This window comes from Leptodactylus fuscus, chromosome 1 (genome assembly GCF_031893055.1).
Source record: "Leptodactylus fuscus isolate aLepFus1 chromosome 1, aLepFus1.hap2, whole genome shotgun sequence".
Classification (NCBI taxonomy): domain Eukaryota; kingdom Metazoa; phylum Chordata; class Amphibia; order Anura; family Leptodactylidae; genus Leptodactylus; species Leptodactylus fuscus.
The window spans coordinates 244,358,265-244,383,154 of NC_134265.1; the positions used below are offsets into that span (position 1 = coordinate 244,358,265).

General features: G+C 38.7%; 1 protein-coding gene across 7 annotated transcripts in view; it reads right to left on the reverse strand.

Moving 5' to 3' along the window:
* Positions 1-1,071: 1,071 nt before the first annotated feature.
* Positions 1,072-24,890, reverse strand: part of FAM13A (family with sequence similarity 13 member A) — a 187,206-nt gene continuing 163,387 nt past the window's right edge. For 4 of the 7 annotated variants that reach the window (XM_075285036.1, XM_075285028.1, XM_075285012.1 and 1 more), the window contains 9 exons: positions 23,414-23,558; positions 23,228-23,309; positions 21,911-22,125; positions 21,422-21,505; positions 18,347-18,442; positions 13,138-13,215; positions 8,872-9,068; positions 8,224-8,325; positions 1,072-7,847 (listed from right to left, as the gene is read on the reverse strand). In XM_075285036.1, coding sequence (XP_075141137.1) covers positions 7,724-7,847; positions 8,224-8,325; positions 8,872-9,068; positions 13,138-13,215; positions 18,347-18,442; positions 21,422-21,505; positions 21,911-22,125; positions 23,228-23,309; positions 23,414-23,558 — 1,123 coding nt within the window. In that variant the 3' untranslated portion in view covers positions 1,072-7,723. The remainder of the gene's footprint in view (positions 7,848-8,223; positions 8,326-8,871; positions 9,069-13,137; positions 13,216-18,346; positions 18,443-21,421; positions 21,506-21,910; positions 22,126-23,227; positions 23,310-23,413; positions 23,559-24,890) is intronic. The other 3 variants (XM_075285020.1, XM_075285061.1, XM_075285052.1) reach the window with 3 other exon arrangements.

Consider the following 24,890-nt stretch of genomic DNA (forward strand, 5'->3'; position numbering starts at 1 on the left):
GAATATAAACCATATATAATTTGAAAAGTATTTTCAATGTATTGGTTTCATGAAAAACATCCATGTGCTGTGATTTTCGAAGATCCATTTAAATGATATATTTGGCCCTCAAAATGGACCAAAGTAGTGCATGTTTCTTTCAGTCCATGGAAAATGTCTTCATTTAAAGGAATCCTCCAACTCCTTTTTCTTATTAATGGACTATGTGAAGGACAAGTCAATAAGAAATCAGTGGAGGCCCGACACCCAAGATCCCTGCTTACCAGTTGCTTGAAAGATCCATGGCGTTAAAGGGGTTGTCCCATCACAAGGATCCTATCTATACTGCTAGTTTATGTGGATTTAAGACTTTTCCTAAATACATTGCTTTATCAAAACTGCTTTGTTTGGCCGCTATCTTAATTTATTCACTTCATTGTTTACACTTCGTTTCTATGGTGCTTGGGATTATCTGCTCATTTGTCAAGTGATGTAGCTGCCTGCTCTCAGGGGGGAGGGAGGGGCTGGGAGCAGCTCTGAGCTGTTTGTGTCTGATAATTGTAGCGGAGCTTCTCAGAGAGCTCCGGGATTTCTGAGCTCTTATCAGTCGGTTTAATTGAATTTGGCTGATAAGGGCTGAGATAGGGAGTCCGTTACCTCTGTATGTAATGCAAACTGACTCAAATCCAGCTCTGCTACATCAGTTTCACACTGTGGTAATTCATTTACAACCAATCCCGTGCAAGTGAAATCCCGCCCACCTATGCGCCGAGAAAAGCAGGAAGTGAAGAGAGCACAACAGCCTGCAGGTTAGTGAACAAGCGTCATAGGAATACTCCTTTAATACGAACGCTGTGAACAGTTTACATTGCACACCATCTGTTTTATAGTGTAAGTACAATGCCTGCCTCATCCCATTTATTTCAGTGGAAGAAGGTTGTAATTACATCTCACAAGTGTCCAAGGATACCAAGGATAGGGCAACAATAAAGTGGACTGGACAACCCTTTTAATTGTGTAAGTCAGCTTTGAAGTACAGGTAAAGAAATCATTAGACACAAAATTATCAGGAAAAGTCACAAATCCTCCAAATTTGTTGCATTCAAAAATAGCTTTTATTTTTTATACAAAATACAAAAATGTACACTTTGTTTTCTTTCTGATGCACATACAAAAGACACGTCTATCCATTCCATACAAAACAGCTTGAAAATACTATGAGCATGGAACTTGTAGATCCAGAACATACATAGTTAAGAGCATTGTACAATTGTGCAATATATAGAATAGTTGATGGCTGGCTTATTATTAAAATCACAATTTGCTGCTATTTGGATTTGAAAAGCCTGTCTGATCACTGACCAAGCACATTACATGTATATTACAAAGCATATATAATCTGCACAGTACAATATAGCAGATGGGGTAGTGAGAGCCCCAAGAGCTGGCACATCTTTGGGTAATCCAATGCCCTATTCAGAAATCTATCTGCCAAATGGAAATTTTTTGAAGAAGGACTGTAGTCATCAGCTGCATTTCCCTAGTGACAATGCCCCACTAGTGGTCACATCCCTGGGATTTTTCTCCGGAATTCATAGTTCAACAACTGACAAGCAGAAGCAAAAGTAGACAGGAAATGCTAAGAACCAGGATACGCTGAAATAAAAGGTATTTCTGGGATATATGTAGGTAGGGTATTGGAGGGTATAAGTCTGGTTTACTATCTATTATCTAAAAGCTTAAAAGTAAATTCTTTATCTGTGTCATTTTAGGTTGAAATTTCTGTGCTGATCAATTTCTTATATCTTTAAGTAGTATTTTCCTGGCGGAGCTCCAAATTCCACATATAGTCACAGATTTCAAGTGAACATGTAGGCTACCTGCAGCTGCCACAAGAGGTAGTCTAGAAGCTTATCGCATACTGTCATACAGTTATGGAGCACTGTCAGAAAAACAACATTTTTCCTGGGATAAAAACGTTAAGAGATAAATCCTCACAGTATTTACAGCTATTAAAACATTCTAATTAGTATTCAAGGGAAAATCTTTCTGCTCCTAGTATACTAAGTGTACATGTGGTCATCTCAGACGAACCTCATCAGGACATCAACCCTAGCAAGCTTATTATTCAGATGGCTCTATTCCGTCTTCAAGTGACATGTATTTAAGTCTACAAAAGGGACTCTCATGGGTTACAATCCTGAATTTGAAGCTACATAGATGGTCCCACATGAACCCAAAATATGGTCATAGGGATAAAGCTTAAGACTACTTGTGGTCCACAAATGCAGATAAATTCCAATATTTCAATCCTCCTTACAGCAAACGTGTTTACACACAAGACGAGCACAAGCGCCTCAGTGCTATCGACTGGACAATTTCCTTTTGACTATGAAGTAATGTTCTTTCATATTACTAAGGGTATTGTTCACATGAGGTTTTTTGCAGGCGGATTTTGACACGGAATCCACCTCAAAATCCGCCTGCAAAAAAGGCTCCCATTCACTTCAATAGGAGCCGCTTGCTTTTTTTTGCTGCTAGCTAGCTAGCGGGAAAAAGAAGCGACCTGCCCTTTCTTGCCGCGGATTCTGCGGCTCGAGACTCATTCCGATTAGGCCCATTCATTCAGGTCTAATCAGGAGCGGGATGCACTACATTGGCATCCCGTCGTAGCTAGCCGCGCAGAGAATTCACACGGTTTCAGCCATGTGATCAGACCCTTAATGATAGAAATCATTGTTTAGTCCACACTGAAGAGACGCCAGTGTATTACTGGCCACTTGGACATTTACTGTACTTCTATCAAGTCCTCCTGTTACATATAACCGGTTATCAATATCATGCGTACCCACTCATATACAAAAGCAATGCCAAAGAAAGAAAACCGATACAAATCTAATTATCCAACAGCATACCCCGATTATTGCTACAACGCTGTAAGGCAAGTGCGCAGCACAACAACAAGTCTTTCTCTATAGGCTTAGCTACAATAACACACATTCCTGGTTACTTCAGTTCTTTCTTCCCTGGAATTTAAGATCCACCATGATGTTTCTCTTGCTCTCTGTAATAAAATGACTCCCAGAATCCCCAGCCCCACTCACTGTGCTGAGGGTCCTAATTCTGTACTTTAAAAAATTAAAAATAAAAAAAAATAATAAAAAAAATATATATATATATATATATATATATATATATATATATATATATATATTTATTATGTATAATTCAAGGTGTTATTTCTTCGGAATATACTATGTGCATCTCATCTTGGGAGTCATCAGAGTAATGAATACTTTGGGCACGATGTGTGGCTAGATTAAATGATTATTTCAGACACGTGGGACATAATCTTGACACGCGTTAATAGACTAGGGGAGGAATTGTAGCCAAGCATTGCATCTCTAGCACTTCCAGAACATGAGCCTGATAGTGGATGGTGGACTGACCAAGTAAGTATGTGGGAGGTTTTCCTGTAATTCTAACTGTAGTGTATACTCACACAGGCTTAGGGGAAGCAAGAGACTTAGCTTTCACTCTTTTAAACATCTGTGCTTCCTTTGTCAATGTATAGTAATAGGCCCATTACAGAATTAAGTTACGTTCACACCACATTTAAGCATTAGTGTTGTCAGAACCATTCATAGTATAGCTGCCTTAACATCTGCAACATCTGTACTTTATAGCACAGTCCATTAAACTTCTCAATACAAAGGTCAATAGTATGCCAAAAAGACTTTAGGCTTACGTTGGCTAATAATAGTCTACTGGTCTGTTAGGCTCCATTCCCATCTAATTTATTTTTTCAGTGTATACATCCGAAATGCTTCTTTCATATGCACTGAACATAACAATAGGGCTCCATTCATCTAGTGTGCGTCAAAAGTGTCCTTTATGCATATATATGTATATGGAGACATACAGAATAGACAAGCTATAATAGAGTGTGAAAAATTATGTTTTAAAAAGCTGCTCATTTCACGACACATCGGGACACATTCAACCTTGAAGAAAGGTAAGGGAAGACACATGTTTATGCAGGGCATTAAGTGTTGACCCCAGAAGCCATGTTGTGTAAAGTACAAACATTGGAGGCAATCCCATTGTGCATGTGTGGACTCTAGCAACCGCCCCCGACCCCACCCGCTCAGATATGTATGGCCCATCGTAAGAATAGGCCATTAAAAAAAAAATTCTGTTCAACTCCTTTTAAGATTTGTGGACTGAAAGGAAACATTTTCTAGCAAATATGCCAAAGATGGTGCCCAAACATGATGTGAATTTACAACAGCTTGAAATCGTATTCTCATGGGTCTCATCAGAACAATGCTCACCTTTATGAAAAGGGTTATTCACTTTTTAGTAATGATGGCCTATACTTAGGATAGACCATCAAAATTAAATCTACAGAGGTGGAACAGCTGGGACCCCTGCAGATCAGCTGTTCAAGAACAGCACAGGTCCCTGTATCGTTTAACATACCGGAAGTCACACTGCAATGATTAGCCAATGTGCTGAAGTGCTGTCCCACACGCTTCAATAGGACATTGTTACAGTACCTAAACCCCCAGTACACTTTGTATGGTGAGTGAGCAGTGTAAATCCAAGCAGATCTGTCGGGTCTTGACCGTCAGAGCCCCGAAAATCTAATATTCATAATCTATACTAAGGATAAGCCATGAATATTAGAAAGAGAAAAAACAGATTTAACACTTTGCCTACTCTTTTATTACCTCTTTACAGTCAAGTGCTGCAAATTCTACCTTAAACCCAGGGATGTGTATAATAATATTTTACAAAGATTATCAAGTCAGATAGATATACGAGCATTTCAGACTCTTATTTCAGTTTTAAGATTAAAACATGCAAAGAGCATCTTTTGGTAACTTTTCCATCGTTCTTCAGAATATGTCTCATACAGCAAAATTAAGTGCAAATTTATTTAGAAACACTATTAAATGATGCATAAGCAGAACCATAAGTTCTGGGTAAAACACTTCACGTTCAGTGCTTTAGAAGATTGTCTGGCACTATGCAATGTGCCGTGTATAGTCCACACATGTACACATCCTAAATTCTAACACACAGTGAGAAGACCTCTACCTGAGGTTTGCTTTCTTCAAACTCCAAAATATTTTGCTTTACCCAATAAATCAAAGCTGTCCGTCCTATCTGATCGAATTGTATTTACATATGTTGGTTGAAAATCAATCAAATATATTTGGTATTTCAGAGGTTGCGCAAGCAGTTTAATGCAAATACAAAACGGACACATTTTCCATCTATAAACATGAAGGACCATTTTATAAAGGATCACAGAAGCAGCCTGCATGAGTCTTACATATTGTCTTCCTTGTTATTACCACGCATAGAGTAGAAAGCGCTACCAACTAATTCACCAGCTCCTCAAAGGAGTAACTACTATGGCGATCAATCGGCTAGACAGTTCGGAGCGACGCTCACGATACTGCATAAAGGTTCTCATTACAATAGATAAAATACCACAAAAAAATAATATTTTTTTGCTAGATAAGCTGATTTTTTGATTGTTTCTGCTACCTCGGGCTATAAAATCTCAATGTGATGAACATGGCATGCAATAGCCAAACTCTACCTAAAGAACTAAATACCATTTCTACATCACTGAATTAATAATTCTGAAGCCAATTCTTGTATTGGACATTGTAAACCTGCCACATCTATATGGTGTCTCCATTACTGATAACAACATATAGATTACTTAGCAGCTTGGTGGACAGCTACTTCTATTAAAACTATCCTGTATAGTCAACGATCATTAAAATCAATTGTTACCACTGGGATTACAAACAATGGTTTTGAGAATATTATTCCTGAAACCTTGACAAGTATGCCACCATAACAATCGTAGGTGAGAAAAACGAAATGGAAACAAAAAAGGTTTACAAATCTATTTTGTATTTTTAACGTGCAATTTGTAGTGTCAGATTCATTAAAAAATAAAAATGATCATACCAAATTTGAAATTCGCCAAAAAAAATAAATAAATCTACGCACATGGACACATTAAAAATTTATATTTAATATATATATCTCTCTCTGATTTTTAACTAGATGCATTTATTATTGTACCTCTGAAACATGTAATGGCATTTTGTATATTAGTAGGTTATAGATGTTTTCCAGGAGATTATAATAAAAACAAACAAAAAACTGTGCACTCACCTCTTCAACCCCCCACAGTTCCAGGTCGCCCAGTTAATCTCTGCTTACTGCGTGCAGTGCCAAACCTCCATCATTCACATGAACGCTGTAGCCAATCACTTAGGTGTGATGCCGCCATGAACACGTAGCCACTGAGGCTAGTTATTAACTACTTGTGGCATCAACACTGCAGGAAGCAAGCAGAGCATATCGGGGACAACCATAGCGACATCAACAATGGTGCAGAAGTAGTGTAGTATCATTATGTACTGCCCCCTGTGTCGGTTCATTCACATAGCGGATAACATATAGAAATCATAACTTATTGCCCTTTGGCACAATGTATCTGAATGAATAGAATTTCAAAAATTTTAGTATAAGAAAAACATCTTCACAAAGGATACTTTTAGCCATTATACAGATGTGATTACGGCTATGCCACAGTTAGGCTGTACACAGATCTTAGCTAGTCAAGCTGCCAAAGCCTTGTATGGTGTGGAATTGTGGGTAAATACAGTCCACAGTGTTAACAGGATGGCAGAACAGTCTTTCAAGACCATTGACATGTTGCTGGATTGAACGCACTTTAACAATTTGTTTTCATGCTGGTAGATTGAGTCCTAATATTACACTCCAACACTTGTAAAGAGACTAAGCCCTGGTGGTTTGGGTAAACAAAGCGAAATGTAGCTGGACAGGAAAAAGCGCCATACGGTATGTGAATATATACTAAAGAATCACAGGAATTTGGTAGAAACATGTAGTCTTAATAGAGATATTGGTAGCATTATAAATTACAGTCATATTATAAAGAAGAAAGTGCATGCTGCAGAAAAGGGTTAAGGAGCTGATCTTGTACACATGTAGTCTCCAAGACAAATTAACTCAATTGTGTCATCCATTAGCAAAATAGAATGCTAAGATAATGAATGTTCAGTAAAAACTGTCCGCCGACACAATTTGTATGAGCTTCTTAAGCTGAGGCTTGAATTTGTTCCAGAGATCTCAAGCTTCTTGATATGCTCTGGTATAGATCTTGCTCCAAGACGGTTTAATGCAAGGTTGTTATCCAGATGCCACAAACCACAAGAGTCAATGATGAATCGCCAAGTAGTGTTGAAATGAGGTAATAACTTGTCCTAGGCATGTGTTTCTGTATCACTACTAGGAACACATACCCACAACAAGGTTCATAATATAAAGTAATCGAGGCAAGGACCCAAGATTATGAATATGTTCCCACTGTGATCACCACTAGAAGACCGCTGACCAGTTCTGAGGGTAAAAAGTGGACCCAAAGCTTGCGTCATTCATTTTGGGTCATCTCTGGTGACTCCAGTTACTGTTTTAACCTGTATTCGTACCGATCACTTGGAGTGTACCAAAACTAGAGGAAGAAACTACTTTAGATCCAATCAAGCAATATAAAAAGTTGATTTCCAAAGCCACCTCGTGCAATCAGAATCTGGCCACTGCCATTGATTGAGATGGTGAGCTCCTCTTGGCGACCTGCTCCTTCTCAGTTTAGTGAGGTCTTTCAGAATAAAGGCCTTTTCTGCCATCACACTGTCTGTGACGTGCCTCTTTTACTGATTAAGACCTCCAACAACCGAAGTTTAGCCTTTATGTGCTTATACTCGCTGTAGTCTTCTGCCATAGGACTGCGGTCTTCTTTCTGAACATTTCTATAGTAGCAAAGAAAAATGTATTAGTTATTAGGAAAGTCTTATAATCTCTGCAATGATCCCATTAGCTACGACGTTAAGTGATCAGATTTGACATCATAATTATGGTATAAAGCAGTAATGGTCCAGACGATCAGTCCATACAATATTAGGCTCATCACATAGTAGGACTATACCAGAAAACTAACATCCCCCTGTGTGAGAATAATGCCCTTAATGTAAACCATGTATACAAGAAGAATGAGCAAATCTAACACATTATTAGAGCCTTGTGAGCAATAGCATAAAGGACACTCCCTTTAAAAGGGAAAATTCCTAGAAAACGTTGACAAATTAAAGACACACTGAAGATTCTGTTCACACCACATTTACTGACCTTCCATTTTGTCTAAAAAAATTATCTTCAAAATCTCTGAGTTTCTTTCTGATTCGCTTTTTTTCCTCTCTTGCTTCCTGAAGCTGTTCTAAAAGTTCTGACCTGGAAGAAATATACATGAAACTGGGTTAAGAATAGGTCGTCAACAAGTCCTAAATTAAAAGTAGATGACAGTGATACTTGACCTCTTTAGGCCATCATCTCGGCTTTCTCTAATGGTATGTTTATACAGCGGAATCTGGCATTGATTTTAAGGCGGATGTGAAGTGGAGATCAGAGCAGAATGCTGAAAAAACTAAGCATCCTGCTCCATCTTGCTGTGGATTCTGCAGAACCCTCAGAGCAAGTCAGTTGATCAGTCCCATTCATCTATCGAAAGTCGGTAAATGAAGAAGAATCTGAGGTGTCTCAATTCCTCTTCATTTTCTGCTGTCTGAATAAATTTGGGAATGGGAGCTATAATGGTTTAACATATCATAGAGTCTGTCAGATTTCCAGCAGACATGAATAGGCTCTGTCCACATTTGCATTTAATGTGTATATGATACTCATTTACATTTTGAGGCTGTTCTACTTCAAATCTCTTGAATGTCAATTTCAAAGATCTGTCTCTACTTTTCATGTAATAATTTTCTAAATTCAACATACACAGATGCAGAATGTAGGTTGCCCAGTCCAAGATCTTGAGTACCCTTTGATGGGGTCTTGTCATCTACTGGGGAAACAAAGCCATCAGCTTCATCTTCAAGTTGGTCCAAGAAGCTTCTTACAGTAAAACCTGGCTTCATGGTTACTGCAAAGTCAGTGTTTGCATTGCCATCATCTTCTGAACCTTCCTCTTCCTCCTGTATACACAATAGTCATTGGGTCACATTATTTCACATAGAGACTAACTGATGGTAGGAGAGAGGTCTCAAAGGGTGCAAGAGGATACACAAAAGGTGAACCAGATTAGTACATGTTAAAACACCAGCATAGAGTTAATTACAAACACACAGAAAAATAATGGATTGCTTACATGCTATTCTCACCCAATATGGTTTCTTTTTCATCCCCAAAGCTACAAATATAGTTTAACCTACTAAATCCCAGTGCAAATTGTCAAAGAAAATAATCAATTTAAAGAGGACCTTTCACCACTTTTGGGCACATGCAGTGTTATATACTGCTGGAAAGCCGACAGTGCGCTGAATTCAGCGCACTGTCGGCTTTCCCGATCTGTGCCCGGTGTACAGAGCTTACGGTGCCGGTACCGTAGTGCTCTATGGTCAGAAGGGCGTTTCTGACCATTAGCCAGAGACGTCCTTCTGCCTCGCGGCGCCTATCGCGCTGTGCTGTGGAGCGGAGAGGAACTCCCCCCTCCCGCTCCTGATAATACTCGTCTATGGACGAGCTGTGTGAGCAGAGGGAGGGGGCGTTCCTCTCCGCTCCACAGCACAGCGCGATAGGCGCCGCGAGGCAGAAGGACGTCTCTGGCTAATGGTCAGAAACGCCCTTCTGACCATAGAGCACTACGGTACCGGCACCGTAAGCTCTGTACACCGGGCACAGACCGGGAAAGCCGACAGTGCGCTGAATTCAGCGCACTGTCAGCTTTCCAGCAGTATATAACACTGCATGTGCCCAAAAGTGGTGAAAGGTCCTCTTTAAGCAATTTTCCAAGACATAATATTAATGACATATCATTAGGATAGATCATGAACATCAAACTGATGGTGGACGGCACCCCCGCGATCATCTGATTAAATGGGCCATTGCACTTCCGCCGCTTCACTGTATACCAGACACGGCACTGTAGATTGTGCAGAGCCTGTGCCTGGTCTTCAGAACAGCCATGTGACTAATAAACAATGTCAGAGACTGCAGCATTCACCAATGTGCCTGGCACTTTCAAACAACTGACCCCCTCTGATCTAATATTGAAGGATACTGGTGAATATCCTGTTTAATTGCTCAACAGCTAATAAAAAACATTTCCCTGAATAGGAACGGCCAAACAGATCACCATGAAAAACAATAAAAGAGACTGTGATTTAAGCTGCTCAGTGGTCTTGAATCAATGGACTCTCGCATCTAACTATAACCAAGAACAACATCTGCACACAGTTTGAGCTCCATGTGTTTGAGGATATTCTATGGGTACTCAAGTTTCTCCCACACTCCAAAAACACATTGTTCAGTTGACTGGCTTCCTTTGAAAGAGAAATTGGATTGTTAGAACCACAAAGACTGCTATGGGTAATAACAATCTCTGTACAGCACTTTACAATGTGTTGGTGCTCGATAAGCAATGGGAAATAAAGCCACCATATATTAATTTAGACACTACATTTTTCACCGCCAATGGCATATATAGCCTATATACAGCCTGCTATATAGTATGCAGGATGAACAGGTGATCCTTGCAGAGATGCCTGCCCCCACTGATCAGATAGTTATGGTCATTCCCAAGGATAGCCCATAAATAAAAAAGTTAATGGACAGTAACTAATAAACTCAATTCCAAAATAGTATATGCTTATATCTAAGATTACTACTACTATCATAAACAACCTGAAAGGGGTATTCCCACAAATATAACTATATATCTGTTGCCTTGATCAGTTGCCAATGGATAGAACCATGAATGCAGGAACTTTCTATGGTCTGGCACTTGTTAGAACTCCAGTTAGGATTTCTTTTTTTCAGTCCAGATTACCTTCTCTTATATGTACAGTCCCTGTCTGATAACCCGTCCACATTAAGGAAATCATGGCTGGGTTTACGACAAGTGGCAACCTTTCAAGACAAAAGACTGTCGGCACTAAGATGATTAGAGAAAATCTACAAAATCTTCAACAATTTATAGCTTCAGATAGTCTACAAATTTAAAGGGATTCTACCATGACACGTAGGAATAGCCTTTAGATCGGCTATTCTTCTCCTACCTTTAGATTTCTTCTCCACGCCGCCGTTCCGTAGAAATGCTGGTTTTCATCGGTATGCAAATGAGTTCTCTCGCAACACTGAGGGTGGTTCCCAGTGCTCAACTGCTGCGAGAAAACTCTCCAGCGCTGCCTCCATCTTATTCAGGAACGGCCTCTACACACGTCTTCTTCCGGCGTTGGGTGTCAAATTTGTAGGCCTCGGGCAGAACCGACCGCGGGCATGCGTAGTCGACTCTGCCTGAGGCCTACAAATTTGACCCCCAGTGCCGGAAGAAGATGCCGTTCCTGAAGAAGATGGAGGCAGCGCTGGAGAATTCTCTCGCAGCATTGGGGACGCCGTCAGTGCTACGAGAAAACTCATTTGCATTCCGACGAAAACCAGGATTTCTACCGAACGGCGGCACGGAAAAGACATCTAAAGGTAGGAGAAAAATAGCCTTTCTTAAGGCTATTCCTATGTGTCATCAACAAAAAATTTGATTTGAATGATAGAATCCCTTTAACTGTGGTTATGTTCATGAGAAAACCCCTTAAAGTTGCACAGCTATAGAAATTACATTTTGTAATAAGCACAAGGCTCTGGACCTATTGACCAAAGCTTCAGAAATAGCAGCTGAATTATTGCAGACAAGGGGCTTCCTATAGCTTTCTAATTCTTCTAGTGCTACCAAGTTGATGGTTAAACAATTAAGAAACAAACTATAGTTTGGTAAGCAAATATTATGCTGATGCAGCCATATACATTTTAGTCAGTAATGGTCTAGTGACTACCTGACCAAAATTTTAATCATGGCCAACGTTTTTTTCATTGATTTAGTAAAACAATTGTTAAAATTTTACCCAATGGGCGATCATTTTGGTTGAAATATTAATGTATAAGACCACTTCATTTTTTATTCTTTATCCCCAGTCCTTTAGTACAGGGTATTCTATACCATAATTAAGGCTAAGATCACTCACCCAATGCACCCCTGGCCAGTCATGTAATCGGCAAGCTGCCCTGACAATTCACAGACCAAATGGAAGTCCCTGCATTCTATGCAAGTCTATGAGAGTGTAACATCTATGCTCTCGTAGATTATAGTAATAGTAACTTAAGATGGACTTTAAAAGGTCCTATCAGTTCCAAAATTCCTCCCAAGCCAATAATAGTGATGTATATGAACTTTTGATAGATTGAAGTATCAATCATGGCTGAAGGGGTAATGTTCCAGAGGAGAGCTAGTATGCTTGCAACTGTGTGTAGGCAAATCTGGTAAATCAGGTCCACCTCTAGGGTACTTTCAGGTTCATCTGCATATCCTTAAAAAGATGATTATCGCTGCATTGTTTCTTCAGTTTGTCACCACCTACTAAAAGCCCCTATTCACTACACTGTTATTAGTTTGAGAGGCATTTCTGTACTGATAGACTCCCTTTAATTGTTGGAGGTCTTCCCTCTTCTAATTCTGAATACTTTAAAAAGAGATAGAGAATTTTACAAGGTTATATGGTAAAAATGTTATCAAAATAACTTTAAGGCGAGGTAAAGAAAATTCCACCAGAGATTTGAAATTTGGACATATACACCTGTTCAGTAACACAAGTTCTATACAGATTCACAAGTTTTCCCATCTTTCCCAGAAAGCCATATGATTACATTTGATGCAGCGAGTAAATCATATTTTTTTTTAGCAAACATGAATGCAAGACTAACAAGGGAAGTAGAAAGCAAAATCACAGAAAGATAAGATAAAAAAAAAACAAGCTGTGAAAATCATCTAGAACTTTAAAACACAAAAGCCGACGCAATCAGAGCCATGGGTAATGTATGGAAGCTGGAACAAGTCTGGCTTGGCTAAAGCACATACTGATTTTTGAGAAGCACTGCAAGGAATCAAAGCACTAGTTACAGATACACAATCAGTATAAAGTAGTCGATTGCTTTGTGGGATTTTGATGCAAATTTAGCAGTCATTGTCATTAGCAGCTGAAGTCTTATCTTTACCTCCTTGAAGAAGGATGCTGTTTCACCCTCGATTATTGGCTGCAGCAAAGGGCTTCTCCGCTTGCTCGAGGGGGATCCCTGTGATGAGTGTTAACAAGTAAGTTACACTGTGATGCCCTCTATCTAAACACATCCCATGCTTAACAGCTATTGTGTTTAATATTTGTTCCTTCACTGGTATTTGGTAGTGGGATTTTATTCAATTGGACATATAAGGGACATACTCTCGAAAGCATGACATTATGAATAACATTATGAGAGACACAATCATATTTTGTGGAATAAAAAAAATATATTTTTTTTTTACCATTCGTTTTATAATAAAAACTGTCCCCAACCATCCAGTTCCCTTATGCTTTCTTAAATCTCTAAGTATACTAAACTTGCTAACCCAGTCTTTTAGTTTAGAGATTTGGAGACAATGGTAAACTAAACGTGGGAGAATTTCGGCTCAAGTTATACATACCTTGCACCACATTATTAAGAGTTTTAGACACATTATGCCCCTCGACAAGGAGGAGGTTGGCTTAGCAGAGAAGAGGTGTTGCTTACAGTAGGTACATACTAGTACCACGTGTCCGATGTTCTGGCCTGTCGGAGGACCAGAACAGCAGACAGATGGACTGTTAAAATAGTGCTTACAAACTATGGCAAAAATCCCATTGACTTTGTTCGTCCACCAATTGCAGTCAGACATTGTGACAAAATCTCCTGTGAAGACTCAGCTGCAAATGGGAACGTAGCCTTAGGGTCAGTTCACACGTGAACTGCCCACGCGGGTTTTGACACCGAGAGAGACACGGCGAGCCGCGTCTCTCTCTTGTCAAAACCCGCCTGCCGCGACCATCGCGGTCGCGGCTTTCCCCTCTGCTGTCGGCTCAAATGAATGAGCCGACATAGGAGGGAGCTGCCGGGGGCGGAAGCCTGAAGAAAGGGCATGTCGTTTCTTTTCTCCGTTAGCGGCAGCCCGCCACTAGCGGAAAAAAAAAGCCTGGTGGTCTACATAGACCACCATTGTAAAGGGGCTGATTTTGAAGCGAAATCCGCTGTCAAAATCCGCCCCTTTACCTACGTGTGAACTATCCCTTAGAATGTACCAATTTGCACAAACATTCTGACGCAAAGTAAGCCAACCAATAAATGGTGTAAAGTTAGGCAAAAGTATCAAAATAGGCACCAAATTTATCAGACAGTGTGGGCCACTTTGATAAATTTGGTGCATCTTTATGCTGTCTAAATATTAGACCCGACAAGAAATCCACCCTAGTTTAACACAATTCAGTTAAGACACTCACTGTCACAATCCGCTACACTACACAACATTTACCATTAGCAAATGCACATCATCATTCTTACAATTTCAGACCAATAGGCACCAAAAGTTTGTCCCATATTTTGAACCGCCTACATGCAAAGGCATAAAACGGCAAGTAATTATACACATAGCAAATATAAGATTCAATAGCAAATATAACCAATGAAAATATTATGACTCAGTGTAACTTACAGTGTGCGCTGGAGGAAGCAGTAGCCCCAAAAGGATTTACAAATGTATAGCCATTATTATTAAATACATTATAGACATAGCTCGGATTTCATGGGCTTTGGTACAATGGCTATATCTGGGCATCTCACTTAGCTGCCAATTACTTAATACACACCATAACTAATGAGAAAATTATGTGTTACCTCTAAAGCAATCATGTTTTACTATGCATGATAAAAATGCTGAATTATCTTGTGGGAATATAGACTTTGGGCAAAGTACTGGTGTCAAATTTAAATTTCTACCTTTTTTTTTTAGCTATGCTAATGACAGAACTTATAAAGCCAGGTTCACACAGCACGGTTAGGTGCAGTGCTTTTTTTTTTGTAGTTGGAAGTAGCCATGGAAGGAAACTTAAAGGGTGAACCAACATAGTCACAATTGCTGTATGGTTCAATGCGCCAAATTTGGATACAAATGGTCTCAGAATACAGTACAGCTGGGCAAAAACTTCCCAAACTGCCCAGTGTAACTGACTCACTAAACTGTGGTCAAAGTCTACTAAATCCTATACAGATTCTAAATTTGGCCAATAAAATCATTGCCTCTACAATCAATCTAGTATCTGAAAAGAACTGTATCTTCTACCCCTCTTCAGCATGAAATTAGCTTATAACAGGAAAATATGGTACTGCACATTACAAAGTATAGTAGATAACAATATCAACTCAAAGGAAACAAAGGGACAATTAACTTACGAGCTAATGAACTTACATACATCAGTTTAACTGAGAAACCCCTACCGTCAGCCCAAATATTTTGTAGACACATACACTTAAGTGTTGAAGGAAAGAGGCATGGGATACAATTAATTATATTTATTAATGAGGTTGGCCATTGTTAGGTGCATAATTAACACTTATTAACATTTATAACCTTGACCACTTTGATTTCATATGTACGAGTAAAATTTCTGGCAGCTTGTAACACTCGATAAACTGCTCAAATAATATGGCCAAAAAAATTATAGTGATAAGAAACTGAATAAGTGGAAAAACTGCAACTGTACCAATATAAATTATATGTACTATTGTACATTTATTCCTGGCAGAAGTACATGTAAATAAACCAGTAGCAGTAGTAGTAACCGTAGTGGGAATGGATGCCCAGTGCCTCAGAGACAAAAGTGAAAATGTGTTGCAGCCGTAATGGGGATATTAGTGGCAATAGTGATCGGACAGTACATATGAAGGCCTTTATAGTCATAGGACTGCCCAGCAAGACCATGAACATATTTCAACTTTCACTTAATTAATGCATCTTTTCTTCTTTTTTTTTAAGAAGTGAAAGCACTGGAGGTCCCAGTAGAACAGCTGAATTTGGTACGTTGTATGGCAGCAGCCTAAAACTGAAAGTTCATCGTTTCATGATTAAGGTTCCCACACACCTAATGGGCTGAATCTGAATGATTTTCAGTTGTTTCACGTAATGTATCTTAGGAGCTATTTCCTCCCCTATAGTTATAGGTGTAACTGCTACATCTGCTTAGTAGGCGTTTTTTCTTCTTCAAGAATGAAACTAATGTTGACCAAGGTTATTGTAATTGGTGGGGATTAGGGTAATAAAAGGTAAGAAAGCAGATATCTGTCAAAAGTATCTCATGTCTATGGTGGTCATAAAGGAGATATATAAGAACAATCTTATTAAGCCTATAACGGCCACAATAAAATTGCAAAAACCCTCTAGAAAATACCGTATAATTATTTTTAATTAAAGATTTAGAATTTATGGCTCAAGTAAATATTGCTGGCACATAACTCTTTTGCCTTATGTAAAATGTAACCCTTTAGCGATCTCGTTCACTTTAGCCTTAAGTCAGTGACCTTTTATCCCTCTCTGTATTCCAGCTTTCATAACTTTTCTAAATTTTATTTCAATGTAGCTTTGAGACCTTGAATTTTGTGGGCACATGAGTTTCAGTTTTTATTACTTTTTGTTTCTGAGAGGCGAGATGACCAGAAAACACAAATTCTGGCATCTGTATTTTATAATTAGCATGTTGTTTATTCTACATGATAAACGCCATAAACCTTATTTTAGGCGTTGATGTGGATGAGGTGATACCAATTCTGTATGTGATTTGTGAAGCTTCACTTTAACCAAAGATATCTAAAATCTAGGTGGCTTACAGACTTGGTTTTATTGCAAAGACAAAATTCTTGGCGTTAAAACCAGATTAAGATCGTAGCTCTAGCCCCCATGGCTCCGGAGTTAGAGTTCTTTAAAGTAACTCCTCCCTCTGCAGTCTCCGTGAATGTTTCTTGCTCAGGTTAAACTGTAACGTACTTTGCTGAAATAATAAGCAGGGTACGCTCAAAGCTGTGTGCTCAGGGGCTTTAAACACACTTTGGTGCACATTAGAAAAATGTAAACATTTTATTCTTACTTCTATGCTGATAAAAAGTCAACTGAATTAGTGCCCGAGGCTGCACTACTAACAGATTCAGATTTCTTTCAAGTACTGTTTTCATCACGTGGACGTTGTACACATCCAAATAATTCAATATCATGTCAAAACACACACACACACTTCGAGTGTTCATTAATTTTACAGAAGGTGCACATTGCATTTCACTGAAATTAGGAGATATTATGTCAGGATTATGGTATTATAGACTTAGCCCTCGTTCACATCTGCTTTTGTATTCCGTCTGGGAAGAGTCCGCATGGAGAGCCCCTCCCGAACGGAATAAAAACGCAATTGCAAGCGCTGTGCTGTAAAAGCACACGGACCTCATAGACTATAATGGGGGTCCATGTGCTTGCCACACACTGCCCGCACAAATCGTCCGCTTGATTCATTCGGGCAATGTGCGGCAAGAACACGAACCACATTATAGTCTTGAGGTCCGTGTGCTTTTACAGCACAGCGCTTGCAATTCCGTTTTTATTCCGTTCGGGTGTGTCGGGGGGTCTCCATGCGGACTCTCCCCGGATGGAATACAAAAGCAGATGTGAACCAGGCATAAGGCTTTGGGCCTACAGGTGATCAAGGACATTTTTTATTTTGGCATTGTGTAGCATGGTGTAGTGTAAAACAATGCATGAGAGAAAAGACCTATATGGCCTTGAAAAACTTTCAACTGGTCAGTTTATATTTAAAGGTTTATATTTTGGTTTGTAACATTGGTTAGCACTGTACCATACTACCGTAGTGCATGTCTATATAAGATGTACAGATGTGTCCTTCCTTACTGGATGAACATATTCTGTGACTTTACGATACTCTGTCACAAGAGGTCTATCCTTTATGTACCCATGTGTGACTACTTAGTAGTTGTGAAATCAATTACAGTCTGCCAATGGTATTGCTATCCGGTATTTGACCAAATTACAACTTAATATACATTTTTTCTAGTAGTTCTCTTTAAAAAAAAAAAAAAAAAGTATACAAAAGGATATTGTATGATATATTAAGCTAATGATAATGCCATAACTTTATCCACACTGTGCTTGACTTTATGGTCTGGTTATTTGGCATTACTTCCAGTAATAAAATGTTTGTGACTTCACACCCTTGTTTGCTACAGAGATTAATTTCCAGTGAAGACCACTTTCTTGTGAGAGTAACATCCACTCAACATCAATGCTTTGAGCAAGGAAATAAATAAAAGATGTCAGCAGCTGCATCAATAAGACATGCAAACAGGAAGCTCAACTTACAATGACTGGTATAGTGTTTGCTCGATAGAGGATCTGCTTGAACAGTCTGTATCGATCATAAAGTGGTTTCATCACTTGTCTTTCACCCTTCGTTATCTGTAAAAAAAAAAAAAAAGGAGGCACGGGTTAAAATATTAATACTGTAAATAAGACATTAATTCAGTAAGTGGTGTTTCAACAACCATGCACAATAGTAAAAAAATAAATAAATTTTAAAAAAAGGCTATCTGTAGCCTTCTGTTGGACCTTTCTATACTGATCTAAAGTAATATGTACTATAGAGGTTTCTTAAAGGGTTTGTCTAATGAACAAAACTTCTCTCTCTTATCCAGAGGTTGTGGTCAAGCATATACAATGCTGCTCCAATTTAACTCTATGGAGCTGTCAGAGATAACCAATATAGCACTTCGCTATTTTCAGACATAAATGACTACAGCACTATACAAATAGGACACTCACTGATAGCAAAGGGTGTGTGTCCCCTAGCTGTGAGACCCCCAGTGATCCGGCACTTATGGAATGGTGATGTGTTGTTCATGGGACAACCCATTAAATGACTTTCATGTGTGTAGCACAGCCTGTAACCATTATCTATTGTGAACTATTTGTAGTTTTAAAGAAGCACTCCGGGCAAAACCTTTTTTTTCTATTCCTGCAATCCTCACCTGACTGTCTTCTCAGTCTCCAGGCTTCTTTCATGTATACCTCCCTCATATCCCTACAATCCAGCTTCTCCTCCCTTCTGATCAACCTCAATCTTGACTTTTGCATTTCTTTCTCTGTGCTGTGTCATCAATCCCATGAAGTCTCAACAAAGCATTACATGGTCAGTTAGAGGACCATGCTGTCTGTGCTACTGGGGGACAGTGGAATTATCCTTTTCTTTACAAGTTCTCCCAAATAATTGAAGAGACCAAACATATATAGTCAGGGAGGTTGCACTGTGATCTCCATTATAGGTGTGTGAGAACAGAGTCCAAGACAACAGAAAGCCATGTTATTGTCAGGGAAGGTCACCTGGAGATCGCATGACCCAAATGGGGAAAGAGTACCCTGAATTTTCAGACAGAAACGAATATCTAAAAAAGGTAATACTAGCCGAGTTATATATATATTGGGGTAATAGGTAAATAATGAATATATAAAAAAATTTGAGTGTTTCTTGAACTCAATAATAAACTTATAATCTATCATCTACAATGCATCTATAATGCAAACCATTACAATGTACACATGATGCAAAAGTGCTTTGTAAAAGCACTGAATATCAATCACGTTAATTTCTAAAGCAAGTGTGTGTTGTGATTTTTCTATTTCACTGTTTTGCGGACTGAGGAATTCTTCCATCAAGAACCACAAACCTTATAAGACAGTGCAGTACCTCTGTCTACTTTACTATGATAATGTTTAACATTGACTAAAAACACGTGCACTTTGCAAATACATTTTTGATATGTTTCTTAATACAAACAAAAGCGCTTGTGTGTGTCATAGCAGCCTTACAACTGCCATGCATAGTTATAGCCATGAATGTGGTAAAGGTACTCAATATTACATTTTCACAGGGTACGTGGCTAGTGACACAAAGTCTATAATTTTATTTCTTTTTTCAAGTCTCCTGCAGCTTCTTTTAATTTTTCAGCAAGCACAAGCTTTGATACGTGATGGCTTCTAAATTAATAGGCTTACAATACTTTATACTCTTTGGCCTCCCGGTTTTTGGCTCAACTGGATTTAATAAAAAGGCACTCAGTACTTTTCCACATACAGCCAGTGCCAAGACAGGGAAAAGAACAAAGCTATTTTAATGAAAGTTTTAGCGTGAGTTGATTGCATTCCTTTTACATGCCTGGTTAAGGAGTCATTGTCATTAGATAGTGGGATTTTAACCAAGTTAGAAGAATTTGGAGTTTCAGAAAAACCCTTCTGCAGTACGTCTACAGAAGATGTGAGGGCCACACTTCAGGATAAGAGCCCTGTCAATTACCATCTTTTCCCCAAACAGTGTTTCCAAAAAACCAAACAGTCTGGGTAAGGGTCAGTGATCGAGAGGTCTCTCAGCAGAACTGTGGAACTGGCATATAGGACCTCTGAACTGTGATTCAAAGGTGGAATAAGAGCACATGGTGTACTTATTGTCACTTTCGTGAGCGGGCAAATAAGTAAACAAAAATTTTAAAGGTCTACCCAGGATTAGAAAAAACAAATGGTCTGTGTTGTTCATTCCCTTATTTCTGAGACTCAGCCCCTTTTTTTTTCAAATATTACAAAGCCAAACAAATCCCAAGGACATGACCTGTGCTGCTTATTTGGATTAAAAAAAAAAAATACACCATAGAATTTTGATCTATTCCTAGACAAACCCCTTAAAGGGCAAGGTTTCTCATGGAAAATACTTCTTAATCTGCAGGCAGCATGCTTTAAAGGAAGTCTATCTCCTCCCCATGCCTGTAATTTAAGCCATATGTACTGTATATACTCGAGTATAAGCCGACCCGAATATAAGCCGAGACCCCTAATTTTACCACAAAAAGTGGGAAAACTTATTGGTTCGAGTATAAGCCGAGGGGAGGGGGGAATCCACCATTGCAGATAAAAAGTCTGGTCATCTGCATTGCAGCTTAGTAACTCCATGGGGATCATAGTAATAGCAGTTAACCCCATCATGTCCCTCACATTAACCCCCTGTGTGTACATTTACAACTAAATATAAGTAAAGAAAACCTTAATAATGGAGGTAAAACCAAATTCACTTAAAAATGACATAATTATGCACATATGTATATATTTTACTGTCAAACAGTGGCTCACTTTGGAGAAGTCACAGGACACATTGACTAAGTACTAGCATGAATTTTTTTTTTGACAAATGCCATATAATTTGTATTTTTATGTGAATGCTGAAAATTAAATCCCCCCAAGTGGTTACGTGAAGATTGAAAGTCCTGCATTACAATCAAGTGAAGATAAACACGATGGTGCTAGGTTTTTTGTTGTTTTTTTTTTCTAAATACATACAATCAAATAAAAATGAATAAAAAATGGGCCACAGAAAAAAAACTAAAGTATACTTACAGGTCTGCCGTGAATACTTTCATAGTAAAGCAAAGCTTTCTGAAGTGAAACTTTCTCTGCTGCAATCTGATCTCTGGTCATATCCTGCAAACAGGCACACATGGTTATAATACTATGTAGCACACAAGGCTATTCACAAATTGACTAATTTCAATACAGGTGCTATTGCGGTCATAATGTTTAAGTAATTCTGAACTAACCTGAGGAAAACATAAAAAACTAAGACTCATTAATAAATGATCACAGCGAGACGTGCAGACAGTCTCAGCATTTATTTAGTTGATATACTGTTTAAAAGGAAACCTGTCAAGAGAATATGGGACAATTATACCACCAGAATACCCTTATCAGGTGGTGGTTTAGTGTCTCATATATACTTAAAAGTAAGTAAAACTCTAAGAATCCCCAAAGCCACATAAATGTATCAAACATGACAATACATATTCTCTGCAGACATATACATAAACGGATTTTTTTTTTTTTTTTAACCTTAATATCTTCTGGCCGGTTGACTTCAGATCTTTTCTCCTGTAATTTCTTTTGAATGTTTTCCATGGTAGTTTCTATAGAAGGTTTAGCTGCTTTCTCAGACTCTTTCCTGTCTTCCTCCCGCTCAAGCTGGGACCCAAAACTTTTTGGAAGTGTATTACTCCTCTGTCGCATTTGGGGAACTAGATCTTCCTCAGAAATCTTAATTTTTGACTCTAGATAAAATAAAATCATTTACATTTTATCAGAACAAACCTCATTCTCTTTGCACAGATGGACAGCAAACCAAAACAGAAATCATCCTACTAGACTGTAACAAAAAAATAAATACATCTGTCCAAGTGTATAATATTTGCAAGATGGTAACATTAATTTCTCTTGCAGTAGCTAGGATTACTGGAGACTATAGTTGTTTAGCAAAATATAAAGAGTGGTGCTCAATCTCCGTCCTACTTGATTGCACCATATCTATTGTGAGTAATCTCTCTTAAATATATATTTATTGTAAGGCGATAGCTGGTCAGGTAATGGAGGGGGTGTACATCTCACCGAGACTACTAAGGTGGGTGAGATGAGAAAACTCCAGAAAGAATGTTTCTCAGCAGATGACTATTGTCTGCTGAGGGTTATTTCAAAGTTCCGGTTACTGAGCTGGATTTTTAGGAATGACAGGTAGGTTGGTAGTGGGACCTGTCATTCCACCCCCCTCCAGTCCACACTTAGGGGATGTTCCGGCAGCAACTCAGCTTCAGAGAGCCTGCTCATTAAAGGAGCTTAAGAAGTCAGCTCCAGCAGCAGAGCTTGGCTGGAGAGCTAACAGAGAGGTCATATTTTTGGAGCTGTGTCCTAAATGATTCTACTGGCTTTTGGATTTCTGTTATTCTAGGTGAGGTAACCTATTCTATGTTCAGTTAGAGCCTAGCCGGGCAGGTATTTATTTTTGTATTGTTTCCTTTTGTTGCTGCACTGCCTTTTTGAGTGAAAATAAAACTTTACCTTTGTTTTGGGCTAAAGAAACTGGACTTGTGAGTCTATGCCACCCCACCTAGCAACCCCAGACCCTGACAATTTTATATATAATTTGTAGCAAATTTTCAACTACTGACGGAGCCTGCACAGGCCGAAAACAAGATATATGATAGGTTATATTCTATGCTAGGTTATATTCTATGCTGTTATTTTCTTTTTTTTAGATTCCTTTATTGGACAAGCAACAGCACTGACTTACATCAGGGGTTTTAGGTCTAGAATGCTTAGAATTACCAATCTATATTGTATAGTAATGCAGTTTCACTAGGTAGCAATTATTTTTATTACCTTTAAGCTGCTTCCTGAACTTTGTCAACTCATTCATCCATTTCAGAACCTCTGGATTTGTAGCCTTGTCTCGATGGGACGGCTGGACAAAGAAAAAAAAAAGTGACTTTTTGCAGTAAAGTATGTGATCATCGTACATGAAGAAAAATACCTGATCAATTAAGAAATGCCTTGAAAATCTCTTACTCTATATTTACGGTCTTCCTCAAACTTCTCCTCAAACTTGCGTATCTTTTTCTTAAGGCTCTGAATTTTGCGTGTGATCTGAGCTGGTGTTAGGTCCTCATCTCTATCCTCCTCATGTGAACCCAATGAGGAGCTTCGTCTCCTGCTGAAAGAGCAACAAAGGATTAGCAGACATTTACAGGTTTGCCAGTATTAACAATTATTAAAGAAAATTATTTAATGTGCAACTTTGTATAAATTTGAACTATCCAGTTATTTTTTTTTTATACTATCAGACATAGAATGATTTTTTGCTTTATCGTTGTCTGGCTTGTTGTGGCTAGACTGATCTGATTTTTACTAGTTTAAACCAGGATCCTAAGCTGACGTCACATCGTGCATTTTTTTATGTTTTTATGCTTTTATTTAAAAACGGGACTGGGGGTTAATATAAGATTTACGGTGCCTGAATAGCCTTTTTAAAGGCTATTCACGCATATGTGGGGCTCTATTAGCATAATTTTGCTGATAGAGCCCCTTTAATATTGTTCACACTGGTGACAGATCTTTAAGAAAGAAATAATCATCTTTTTTACAAACTTTGGAATAAACCTTTTCTTGGTAGATATGTGAATCTCTTCATATGCCAGTATTAACAATTATTAAAGAAAATTATTTAATGTGCAACTTTGTATAAATTTGAACTATCCAGTTATTTTTTTTATACTATCAGACATAGAATGATTTTTTGCTTTATCGTTGTCTGGCTTGTTGTGGCTAGACTGATCTGATTTTTATTAGTTTAAACCAGGATCCTAAGCTGACGTCACATCGTGCATTTTTTTATGTTTTTATGCTTTTATTTAAAAACGGGACTGGGGGTTAATATAAGATTTACGGTGCCTGAATAGCCTTTTTAAAGGCTATTCACGCATATGTGGGGCTCTATTAGCATAATTTTGCTGATAGAGCCCCTTTAAACCAGCAACACAGATAGGACAGACTCTCCTGAATGCAACCCCTTTTCCCCATGAAAATTCTTGCCTCCATTGCCGAGATATTCAGTTGTTTCGAAATATGCAAAAGAGCGGTCTGGAGCACCGAGGGAGACTCCTTTGCGCCGAACTACTATGCCCCATGCAGTACTAATACAACGGCATGAATAGGAGAACACTGGACCAGATGAGACTTCTGCTCCCTAGTCCTGTCACTCAAAGAAGGGAAAAGAGAAGGAGGGCATACTAGAGCAGTGTGGAACACAGCAGTTTAGAGCAGATTGCACCAGATTGTTCATTTGAATATTGTGAAATAATGGAATATCAGGGCAATGAATGCCCACATTTTTGTGGGGAAAAAGGCGTTACATTCAAGTGAACCTGACCTCGCTAACTGTCTTGCTGGATTAATATACTTCATACTGGGGACAGACTCCTTTTAAATTTAATGGTCTTGCTGAGATGATCTAGAAAGCAGACTTTGGAACAGATTTTGGAGATTC